The sequence below is a fragment of the Poecilia formosa genome, unplaced genomic scaffold (genome assembly GCF_000485575.1).
Source record: "Poecilia formosa unplaced genomic scaffold, Poecilia_formosa-5.1.2 Scaffold372, whole genome shotgun sequence".
NCBI lineage: Eukaryota > Metazoa > Chordata > Actinopteri > Cyprinodontiformes > Poeciliidae > Poecilia > Poecilia formosa.
The window spans coordinates 1-12,843 of NW_006800311.1; the positions used below are offsets into that span (position 1 = coordinate 1).

General features: G+C 41.7%; 1 protein-coding gene across 2 annotated transcripts in view; it reads right to left on the bottom strand.

The window, feature by feature from the left end:
* Positions 1-9,815: 9,815 nt before the first annotated feature.
* The window catches only part of LOC103154056 (glutamate receptor 1-like), a 61,063-nt gene continuing 58,035 nt past the window's right edge, over positions 9,816-12,843 (bottom strand). For both annotated transcript variants that reach the window (XM_016662414.1, XM_007575202.2), the window contains 2 exons: positions 11,531-11,737; positions 9,816-10,496 (listed from right to left, as the gene is read on the bottom strand). In XM_016662414.1, coding sequence (XP_016517900.1) covers positions 10,047-10,496; positions 11,531-11,737 — 657 coding nt within the window. In that variant the 3' untranslated portion in view covers positions 9,816-10,046. The remainder of the gene's footprint in view (positions 10,497-11,530; positions 11,738-12,843) is intronic.

Consider the following 12,843-nt stretch of genomic DNA (forward strand, 5'->3'; position numbering starts at 1 on the left):
GGTGGGTTGATGAATCGGTGTGTTAACTCAGCCAAATAAACAAAGAAATGCGTTTGAAATTAGCTCAAATTCGGGAATATAATATTACGTGTCCTTAAAGAGCTACGGTTTTACAGTAAGAACTTACGGATAATGAAGTAAAACTGCTTTAATTGCTGCACCTGAATGTGACGTAGCACAGAGAGTTACAGGCTCCTGTTTCATTTCTGCTTGGCAGAACAGTAAACAAGCCTCAGGATCTGTCAGCCATGTTATTTAGCATTGTGAATCAGCTAGCTTTAAATTATAGTGTCTTCCCCCCCCCACACTATTTGCATTCACACTTTTATGGCCCTCAGTAAACCGATGTACACCACAGGGCTGATTTAAACGAACCTTTCCTTTACTATTCATGGGCTCATCAATGTTATGTGGGTATAAAACTTTTTACAGTGTCTCTTAGCAGCCAGCACTGTAAAAACCTATGGCCCTTAAAAACATGCATATGCATATGGGTGTCCCAGAACAGTTAACTGGAATGCAGCGTTTATTAAATTGTTAACTTTTTTTTTTTTTTTTACATAATTCTGCTCCACTAGCCCCTGTAATCTCAGACATAGGTGTGACCTTCATCCTCTACTGAGGCCGCATGTTGATGCAAAGCTTCAGCAGACTCTCCAGACTGAATTGGCGTGAGGCAAACGATGCTTTCAGAGCCCCATCGAGGCACAGAAAACATGCACATTTTTCACAACGTCTGACGCTTTCACTGTGCTCTCAACTTTCCACCACTTCACCCTATCTCTCTTTTTTTTCCCTCTCTCTCTTCCATCTACATAGCTAAATGAGACTCCGGGGATAAAAACACGCTCTAGCCAAGAGTTGCCGGTTTCCCGACACTTTCGTTTTGTCAATCTCACGACTTCCTCCCCCCCTGAGTTCTGCTGATTCTATTGTTTCGGAGGGTTCCCACTTACAAAGTGGAGGCTTTAAATACGGAGCAAAAGCATTTTAATAAAGCATATCGCTTCCCTTAAAGGTCACCGTTACCGTGGCATTAAGTTGAAACGGGAATATTACAATAATGCTACCCCCTCCGCCATAACAAACACGCCACAAACAAGTAATTACAGAACGCAAAGAGAAAAAACAAAAAGCCTCGTTTCCATCATTAAAAAAAAACAACCAAGTGAAGCGGCTGCTCTGCGACATATGGCTTATGTGAGCGGTCTGTAGAAAACAATTTCACTTTTGACGACTGTGCCGGTGCAGTGCAGAGCTGCATTCCTTGTACTTGAGGCAATAAACATGTTAGCCGAATGATATCATGGAAGCTGCATGAGCCACATGCAACCTGAGATAAGTCAGGGCTGGCAAGTTGTGAGAGCTGTGCGCCCACACACATACGCAAAGCCTCTTAGTCACTCCGGCGAGAAAAACAGGAGCGCAAACACAAACACATCACAACAAATACATCACCAAATATCAATACCATCGGCACACTTAAAGCATAAACAGCGAATCTGTCAGCAAAATGACATCGTTTGAGACACTTGATGTGTCGGTGGATTGGTTTAAAAAGAAAAAAAAAGAGAGAGAGAGAGAGGAGGGGAGGGAGGGCAATCGTTTCTCTCTTTATGGTTGCCATGGCAGCCCACTTTGCACTCCAAACAGTACAGCTGAGCTGAGAGAGAATTTAGTCATCTGACTCCTTCTCTTCTCCCTCGTTCTGCTCCCCTCTCTGTAAGAGCATCCACGCCTACAGCAGAAGAAGAGCAGGGCTGTTATAGACAGAAAACTTTCAAGATGTCTCACAGGCCACAAGACAGAGGTCTGAGTGAGAAGCCAAGGACTGCGATGTTATTCCAGGTTGAGCCATTGTATTCCTTATGTAACGACGTGCAATGATTTACAAAATCATTGCAGTTTCAAAAAAATATATATTTGTACGGGACTTGAAAGTGCGTCGCCATGCGAGTGAGACACGGCGACTCCTGTCACAATATGCAACAAAAGACAGACAGGAAGAACCGCTGCTGCATCCACAGTGGTGTCGGATACGTCCAGCTGACATGCTCTATCAGTTCATCGATAAATGGACAAATGTGGATGTTGTCCTTATTGTTAGAGTCTGAGAGCGAAAACAGGGAGAGCAGCAGCAGCAGGAGGAGGGAAGCAAAGACCAGCAGAAGTGCCCTTGGCTGTGTAAAAGAAGACAAGACTCACACGTTGATTGCAGCAGCAATTTTCCGAACATTGCTACGTTGTAGAGTGTCCTTGGTTGTGGCAGCTCTACCATCGACAATCAGGGCATCTGTCACACACGCTGAATGACCACAGACTCAACCTCGATTCGACTGCTTGTTTCTCTTTCAAGAACCTCTCACTTGGATCCCCGAAAACAAAGTCCAAAGCTTTGAAACCATCACCGTGCTTTTAGTTTACGTTTTGTCACGGCCTGCGCCGCCTTTCTCCTGTGGCATTCTTTATGGATTGCTTTTCCACGTGACGAGGAAACCTGAAGGAGGAACCGGGACACGCTGGAGGGACCGCGTCTCTCGGCTGGGTTGGGAACGCCTAAAGAGAGAGAAGTCTGGATCTCCCTAGTTCTGCTGACCCTGGATAAATGTAAGGAATTGGATGATAAGTTTTCTACTGAATGCTTAAGAACTTCAGTATTACTGTAATATGAACATATTTCTCAGTTTCAGGAAGGAGACTGATAAAGATCCTCATATAAAAAGGACATAATATAATATTTTTGACTTTTCTTAGCTATAAAGAGCGCTTAGAACTTTAGCAATTTTTTTTTTACTCATGGAAATTAAGGGGTTGTTTTTTTTCCATGTAAAGTTCTCATTTTAGTTGTTTTATAGACGTCATAAACCTGACATAAAACGAATACTAAATAAAGATAGAATCACAGTGAAAGCTGTCGATGGTAACTGAAATACCATTGATCATCAGGGATTGATTCACACCTCATCAGTTCACCCCGAAAGCCTTTCAAGGTGATTTTAGCTGATAATTAGGTATTTGTCTCTTGCATTTGGCTGCCTTTTCCTGACACTCATGCTAACTTGTGTGTCTTTGAAAAGAGTACTGCTGCTGGAGGAACTCATTTCAACATTTTTTTTTCTTTTGCAATGACAAAAAAAAAATGACATGTGTATCTTGGCTCTTTCAGCCATGATACACAAGTGACTGGCAGCAGCTTGCAACAGGCATACTCATCTACCATCATGTCTGAAAGTCCCAGAGAAAGTCGTCTTTGTGCAGCCGAACAGACAGAAAATCCCCCCTCTGGAGGAAGCATATCTGTGTCTCTGTGTACAAAGCGCGATTGCCCACTGAGATCCTCAGAGCGCGCCTCAGAGCGCTGCTTTCTGCTGCTGATGGTGCGTGCATGTGTGATCAAAAGTTGCCTTCATGCGATCTTCCAGATAAATAAAACATAAGTTCCTCCGTGGAGTAAACCAAATCATCTCTTTATGAATAAATCATCTCTTCCACACAAATTCCCCTAACTGCTATAGGGCAGCTCACCAGCTCTGCAATTATGCAACTCAGAAGCATGTAATCCTGTCTGGCTTCTTATTGGCTTAGACAACGACAGAAACATCAACGCGGCGTAATACCTCACACAGATCCCTGGGCAGGATCGATAATTTCCTCGATGGCAAGAATTCATGAGATTCATTCCTGAAAGTTTGATTAGCGGCCAAGCAGCTGCCTCCGTGTGATTATGCAACGTTGCTGCAGTTTCAACGCCCAAAGCGATGATGGAGCGTTAAAGACTCGAGAGGATTTCTTCATCCAAAGGCAGCGTTCTCTGTAGAATTTAAATAAAAGTCAAAACCAAAAAGAAAATAGTTTACATACGAAAATAAAGAGTAAAATTAAGTATAAAGTAGTGCTAAGTAATCAAGTTTTTTTACAAGCCTTTTAACCCTTTCGTGCATAGCGGTCACTACAGTGGACAGCTGTCTAAAAGCCATTTTCTTGTGCTTTTTGTGGATTTTTATGTTATAAATGCACACAGACCACTGAAGTGGAAACTAATGGGTCAGAAAATACACTATCAACTACTGGCCATCAGCTGCAAATGCAAGAAATTATTTTTGTTAAATCCAATATGGCCGACAGACAAAAAAGCACGCCGACCGACTCGATCTCTCCTTCCACTGTAAACGACTCTTGCAGGTAAAAAAAAAAAATTGTGACATTAGATAACTGCTAAAGAACAATACTACTGTTGTATTTTTCAAAAAACAACTTTGTATTTGGAAAAATTACAATTGATCACCTAAAAAAAAATTTCAATAAAAAATCCCTACCTTTTTTTTATGCCTTATGAAAATGAAAAAAAAAATGGAAAAAAATCCTGACACAAAGGACCATAATTCAAGCATGAAAGGGTTAAATACAAACAAATTGAACTGAAATTCAAACAAGAAATAAGAGAATAAATGCTTCAACAGTTCAGGCCATCGTTTGTCCAATCTTCTTAAAGTTTTATAAACTTATTAGTACTAATAGAAAATCTCTCACAAAGCTACTGGCATAATACGATTTGTTATCACTATTCTGATTAATCAGCATAAAAACTGAGCACTGTTTCAGGTAAAAGTCGCTCTGGTGGCTTCTTTTTTTTCTTCTCGACATGTCAAATAATTTTGTGGCACAAGCCTTGTGACCGAGTCACTACATCGACCCCAAAAAATGCTGTAATGCAACAGAAACAGAAATATGCGGCAAATTTGGACCAGAAACTCTGAGGAATGTTTTTGCGTTGTTCGTTTTAACCAAGACAGTTCTTAAGGCAAAAAGTGTCTCGGCCCGATTCTACCCTACACGCTGTTTCCCTAAAGAACCAAACGCATCCAGATATCTAGCCGCCAGGTGCAGACTCCTTCTTACACAGGCACAAAATGCAGCACAGTACGACAGAAAACTCAGTCGTACTGAGAAACACAGACCCTCGCCGGTTCACGATAATGCGCCACATGCACAATCCCTTACCGGAGGATTTTAAACGGCCAGGCTGAGCAACGGTTGCCATGGCATGGACTGAGTGACTGACAGAGCCGATTTATTTCAGTGTACAACCGTGTAGGAGAGGCACAGACGACTCCACGGGAAGGAGAAAACCTATATGTACACACGGAAATGTGACACATAAAACATCCCCAAACTAATTCAAGGCAAGCACTGGATACAAGAACGCCCGCTTTTTCAGGGCAGGTAAGGAATTGAAAGAAGGGTTCAAACTGAGGGCGAAGTCGTCAACGCGCAAGGTTTGCGGTTTATGCTTTTTATTATCTGAATTCCTCTCTCACACAACACTTTGGTTTGCTTAATTTGATTATTTCTCATTAATTCGGCAATAATTCTTCAATAAATAAAAAAATGAACAGAAGTAAAAGAAAGCAAGGAATATGGGTGGCCAAATCCTTTAAAACTATGACATCACATTTCAACATTATTCTTTAATTTATTGGACTTATGTGGTGTTTTATATTTCTATGAAAATGAATTGGGGCTACCTTTGCCTGTTGGCAATAATCATCAAAACACTTGAAACATATACCTTTGTGTGTAATGAGTGTCAATTATATTGCCTTTTTTTTAAATTGAAATGCTGAAAAACAAAAATTACTTTTCAATTACACTGTTATTTACTGAAATGCCCCCAAAGGCAAATGGACCTGAGAACAGGTTTGGAAAATAGGGGAAAAAACACACACACACACACACACACACACACAAAGGAAAATACATTTTCTGTAGGTTGTTTGAGTTTCCAATGATAGCAAATCTATTCCCAAAACAGACTACTGGAAAAAAAAAAGAAGATCTAAATGGCACCAAAAACGTAATCAAAATAATCTTGAGATAACTGTGCAGGTGTTGGCATCAAGGTCCAGAGAGAGCTGCCTCTCATGATAAATTTCAAACCAAATGCAACCAATGAAAAAAAAAAAAAAAAAGTGCAGAGAGCAGCGGATGGAGAGCAGGAAAGAGGGGAGAAGAGGTGGACTGAGAAGAGGTGATGGAAGCAGCTGGAAATGTGCAGATGATTGGATGGATGGAGTGGTGTTTGAACGTGTGTGTGCGTGTGTGTGTGTGTGTTTTGTGAAGGTGGGTGGGGAGGAGGAGGCTGTCTCAGAGTCCACCTGTTTGCAGAGATAAACACAAGGAGAACCCATAAGCACAGAGTGTGGCTTTTGGGAGGGTTTGACTGACGGGGCTGACATTTAGAAAGAGCACAATAAACAAGGTCTCACAAATAGCACGGGGAACCGTGTGGCTAATACACACTTAGCGAGAAACTGTACACATCAGTGCAATACATCAATGGGTAAACAAAGGGGCCTTTGCATTTAGATGCTTACATGCCGAGCTGTGTGTATGGCTTGATGTCGAGGCAGCTTAAACTGATGAAAGCAGTTGGGACGAGGCAGCAGACAAAGAAAACGGGTACAGACATAAACACAGACAGGCAGACAGAGTGAGTAAACATATCTGCTCATAATCCAAAAAAGCAGAAATGTTCAGTGCTTTTCCGTGGCCTTTTTGTCTCTCGTGAAATGGCCGTGAACGAGAGGTGAAGCTGCCTACCTCCAGTCTAAATGCACCGCTGGAACATCCTGTTCTCGGATGACGCTTAGAAATCAACAGTGAAGTGGTTTGTCAGTGTCTTTATGGAAATATCAGGGTAAACATCGTCAGGTAGATAACTACCCAGGCCATTCGCAACACAAAAGAAAAAAAACAAACAAATAAATCTGTGCATCAGAATGAGTCTAATCAGGTACGGACGTTATTATAGTAATACGAAATGTAATTTATTTTGATATTTAATATTGTAATCAGTAGTTATAGTGGCTATTTTTTATAATAATAATAATAATGATACCCTGTCAGAATCTCAACTAGACTAGGCTTTGTGTAAAGTTCTCTCTATTAATGTGAAATCTGAGTTTAGATGCAAAGATTGGGAACAAGATGAATGCTGTGGACTATGTGGATTGCAAATCACCAAAACGAGATGTCAGGGCATGCACTTAAATAAAATCCAGAGATAAAAATGCTGCTCAAAGCAAAGCTTTGCAATTATACTACAGTGGCATCAGCCTTGGCTACTGACATGCTGTTATAATGAGTCTGTATTTAGTCTGAAAACTGACGTCCTGGAGCTTCAGAGGGAGGTTTTGGATTTCAATCTCGCCCTTTCAGGTAATGAAAGATTTAGGTCTCGGTGGGTGTTCTGTTTGTTATTGTGGAGCAGGTATTTTCGTCCAGTATTTGGTTTGCAGGCTTGTACACTTTGGTACATTGTGATCATACAAGTGATGATCACTTGAATTTATTCTAGATATCAAGATTTACTTAGAAATTGCCTGGTGACAAGGGGTGTTTGATTTTACTCTGATCTCATCCTCATCTGTTGAAAAGTAAAAAAATGCGCTAACAGCTCACAGGTCATGGCAGCAGCAGTCTTTAGTGTGAATGTTGTTACTGAAGTTTTCTCTCTCACACAAGAAAAAAAAAAGTATGCATGGTAATATTTTCAGTCAGTAAAAAGCACAATCAAGGCATAGAAACTAAACGAGAGCCACTCTATACAGACTTACTCATATTAAGCTAAGCTAGTCTGATTGACTAGAACAGAGTAAGCTACAAAAAGACGCCTGGAGCAGCCTGGTGCTTTCTTTCGTTTTTTTTTTTTTTTTTTTTGCACCGTGACACAGTCGTTACAAAGTATACAAAGCAAATAACATTTCAAAGGTGTGTATGTCACATTGCAAGTTCTAATGTGTCGTACAAAGATATGAGGGACGGCGTCACATGTCCTTTGAAAATGTGCAGCGAGTCGCATAGGACTTTTAAAAGCGTTGCTCGACATGCACGTCCCTGTGTGTCTGCAAGCAACTAGGTCACCCACATTTTCAAGGAGAGGATGTTTTCTTCAGGCTGGCACTCGGCAGGGTGAAACATTCACTGTGCTGGTTTTCAAGACACCTCGCAGCATGTAAATGGCTAACTGAAGCGTCGCGACATCGTTTGTCATAAAGATCCCAAATATCTCCGAAACAAAACAAGCTTCGTGAAGGAGACGCGCATCCAAGGATGCTGAGCGTCTTCTCCTTAACACGTCCTTTTTCTCCTCTTGCTTCTCAGTAGAAACAAAATCTTTGAGCGCTTTTTTCAACAATGACAAAATTACTGTTTATGAATGTCAAACGTGCAGAACTGATCATCTTGTCCAGACAATAAAATGTCTTGCAACATCTGTGACTCACTGGCACGAAGCAAAACAAACGCAAAAATGCAAAAAAAAAAAATAAATGAATGCATGAACACACAGTTTGCTCACACACACACACACAGACACACACGGCACAAAGAAAAACAGGCTTCTGTATTCTCAAAGAAGCTACAGGGAGCAGGCTATTTGAGGAAACACTGACATTCTCTTGCTCCGTGTGGCACACACACAAAAATCAATAGTTTTAGCAGATGCATTCCACGCCTACAGGAGAACATCTGGACTTTGGGCTTTAACCTGGATGGAGCACAGCAGCATCCGCAGGCGGGAGAAATGTCAGGAGGACACCTGATACCTGAATCAGCCATGTATGGTAAATCAAAATGCATAGTGTAAATATCAAAAGGACGGGAAAGCGAGGTAAACAGAGGGGTGCTGTACAATACGGTTCCATCCAATTGCTTTTCTGGCTCGGATGCAATTTTCAGGCGGATTAGAGAAGGGAATTGTACTTGCTCAACGTATACAAAAACCAGAGTAAATTTAAAAAGAAATTCTCATGCTTCCATTTATTATAAGTGTAACCCTTTAAACAGAGAGTCTTAGTCCTCACACTCCTAATGCTAAATGCTTAATTGACACTGCTCTGTATTTATTGCAGACATACGAGTAGCCATTCTGTAGTCCCTAACCAAAACACAGAGGTCAAAGTGAGCATTAATTCATGGTTACTTTAGAGGAGCTGGAGAGTTCAGCAGCTCAGGTAGAACAACATGGAAAACATGTGAAAGACGCTGTTCTGTTCTGGTCAGACAAGACTAAAATCTAATATTTTGTCGTGAATTAACAAAACTAATCCTGCGTATCATAGAACGCACCGTCCAGAAGACAGATGCACAGTGAAAGTTACAATGGGATGTTTTAGGTGGGTTAATGTGTCAGAATGGCCCAGTCAAAGTCTCATTTTCCATCTAGTCTGACAGAGCTTGAGTCGTTTTGCACAGAATTTCAATCTCAAGATGAAAGACATTTCCTTACATTTCCTTAAATAACTTCCTAGTCTCTTTGGAGTTAGTTGGTGTAAATGTACTGTATGAGGAACCGTCACACCAAACTCCAATAAAATACGTCAAGGTTTGTGTTTGCAAAATGACAAAACGTGAAAAGGGAGTATGAAATATTTTTCAAGGTACCGCATTAGCCACATAGCACATATACCGCAACACGACACCAAACTGCACATAATGTATACGCATTTTCAGGCGACAAGTCAACGAGTCTCTGAGGGTTCAGATTGATCTCACAGGGATAACACTGACATTTATCTCCTCATCTCCTCCTTCTAATCCCTCTGGAAAGCTCTAAAAGTCGACCTCGGTGTCGCTAATTTCAGACACTTAATGAGATTTTTAATTGATGACCTTTTGAGAACAATTTCATACCACAGCTCATGAGAGCACAGCGATGAAAGCCAGCGCATTTAACACCAGCCTAACGCCAGGGTACTTTAGAGTATTCTTACTTGTAATTTTCTTGTCCTGGTACGAAAAAGGTGACATTTCTGTTTGAGATATGTGCCGACATTCTTTTTGTTTTGTTTTGTTTCGATTCTACTAGAATAATCCAAAGGCAGGAAAGCGGAAAGTAGCCGAAAAGAAGAAAGCGGCTCCTTCATGAAAAACAGATCCGACACGAAAATCCAGCAGAGTCGTGGCGCTGCGTTTCACATTGCATCAATAATCAAAACTCTAAGACTGTGTGATGAGCTGATGCAAAATCTCCGCCTGGGCTTCTCTTACCGTGGTGAGATATCACAACCCTGCTGCATGAAGGCGCCGAGCGAAAACCAAAGAGAATTGAAGATGCCAAACTCGTTGGTCTGTTCTGGGCTCTGCTGGTTGGCGTTCTGCTGCGTTGGCGTCTGGCTCGGCTGCACGCCGTTGGAGGCCGCCGCTTGCGTGGGAGTCTGAGGCTCGGCTCCCTCCTCGTAGTCTTCGGCGTGCCACTCGTAAGGGCTGAATCGGCTGACGAGGAAGAGGACGACGCTGACGCCGATGTAGGCGAACACGATGCACATCCAGATCTCGTAAGCCAGCGGGTCCAGGAAGGAAAACACGCCAGGCTTGGACTTTGTGGGTTTCTTGATCATGATAGAGATACCCAAAGACATGAAGGGCTTGGAGAAGTCTATCACCTCTTCGCGGACGAGAGTGATAGTAAGCGGGGCGACGGCCAGATCCGCTTTCTGAGGGAAGAGCACAAACGTAGAATATCTTTAACAAAACAGCCATTTTTTTTCTACGCATGTCTAAGCGCACTGGTGCAACTGAAACAGATACAAAACAAGGGAAGTAGCTGCAAAGTTACAAATGTGCTGTACCACATTGCACATTTGTTTAAAAGGTATGTATTACTATTATCAATAGAATAATACCTCCAGTATAAAGTCTTTCTACTTCATCTTTCGCTTGTGGCCACTCTGCTCTCCATGACAGCTGCTATCACACGCAAAGTTCTCATGAACATTTTTGCATGTTATCAATTGGGTGTGCAATCTTTGCAGACTACGTGCAACATGCTGTCTTACCGAGCGTACTTTTTTTTTCTTTTTTTTTTTTTGCTCAAACAACTTAGCACTTCATTACGTGGATTCTTTGCTCATCAGTGTAAAAAAATGTGAAGAGGTAAAACATTTTAAAGCCGTTTTACCTCCAACTGCAAACCTGACATACAAAGTACCCGAGATGCAACACATTTCAGAGTACACATAAAAAAAGACATGAGTCAGGAGAAAGATGTTTTTTTTTGTTTTTTTTTATGAGTCCGGATGCAGTCGGGTTTTCTGAACTGATGTGGGGAGAATCTAGATTCCATGCACACATGTGCAATGTGCAAGCTAGCAAAGAAAATAGAATAAGACATAAGCCGTCCACTACGGCAAATTAAATTTGTTTTCAGAGGCTCTGCCATAAAGTACAAAATAAATAATGTACAATATATTCCACGTGAAGCAGCTCACAGAGTGCGCAGCTCTGGTTTCTAGACCCCTGACACTCATGGGCTTGTTTCCTCCTAGATAAGTCTAATGACCTGCTGTTCTGCACTAGGTTGTCACAGTATGCTGGTGTGTCTCTAACCTACAGTGCTCTAACGACATTCACCTAAACTCTGCGACAAACGGACAACTGCAAAAGATTCCTGTAACTTTCACTACGGTTAGAAATATTTCGGTAACTTTAAACAGAAACCCGCCAAGAGGTAAAACCTTTATTTACTCACGTCATAGACCAGTTCTCCAACCATGCCGTTCCACTTCTGGGTTTCAGGGTCTTTGGCTCCGTACTTGCCGTCGGAAACGATCTTAAGCTTGTATTGGTAGCCCACGTGCTTTGCTATCTCTGCAGCCAGCTCTACAATGTAGCCTTCGTACTTATCGTTTCCTACGAGCTGTTCGTGGTTCTTCTTTTGCATCACATAGGGAGACTCCTGTTGGATGAAAATAAGCATTATTATCAACGTTGTATGGGATTGAAATTCCTCGTTTCTTGTTGGATTATTGAAGACCTAGCTTTATGGTTCATAAAATAAATAAAACCAGTTCAGTGCTACAAGACGAAAAATCTGAAACAAATGTTGTAAATGCATCCCAAGTTACCGAGTCGTTTACTTGTATAAAGTGTTTTTGAAAAAAAAAATGGATTCAAGGACTTTGAAAGACTGAGATATAAAAGAAAAATCATTTCAAAATACAAGGTATAATTTTTTTTCCCTTAATGTTTTCATTCTAACCCAAAAGCTACGATCATTGTGACTGCACTGCAACAATGACAGTGCTGATAATGTGCAAGCTAGCAAAGAAAATAAAATAAATAAAAATCTCAGCTGGATTGCGAATGCTGTTTGCAGAAGTATCTCTGCATGAGTTCAGGCTTCGCTGTGTAAGTCTGAAGCATGTAATGACTGCACCTTCGAGCCCTCTGTTCTGGGGAGCTTGTTTCCTGTTACACCCGCGTTTGTACGTCTCACACTGATTGACTGGCCTTGAAAAATTACAGCTGACGTGACACCTGGGGCCACACTTCGCTTTCAGAAAAACTGTTTATTTCATACAGACTCCTGGTCACCTCCGTCTCAACGCTCCACCAACAATCGGAAGGTAGCGATTCCCACGAGCTGGGTGTCTGAGCCCGATTTAAACCAGGCTTTGCCGAGCATAGTGAATCCTGCCAATATGGTTCATCTGGCCGCAGAGATGTTTAGGGGATTCTTCATCATGCTGCAGCTACGCCTGCTCTGTTCCTCCTACGGTTAGGATCAAGGAAATCATTGCTTCACAACCCCGGCATCCCACTGGCAGACAAATGGCACACCAGGGAAATGCTGGAGAGAAAGGTCTGTTTTGTTTTGCCGTCATGGGGTATGCATTCACAGTTACAGAAAAAGGAAAGGCGCACACTCACTAGAAACAGGCTGGGGCATACAGACCGTCCCTTGATGAGACATTGATTAAACACTTCAAGTCCTATCCACTGCCCCTCAGTCTTGTGAAATACAATACGTCTTTTCAGGAATGTAAACACAACGTAAATGTA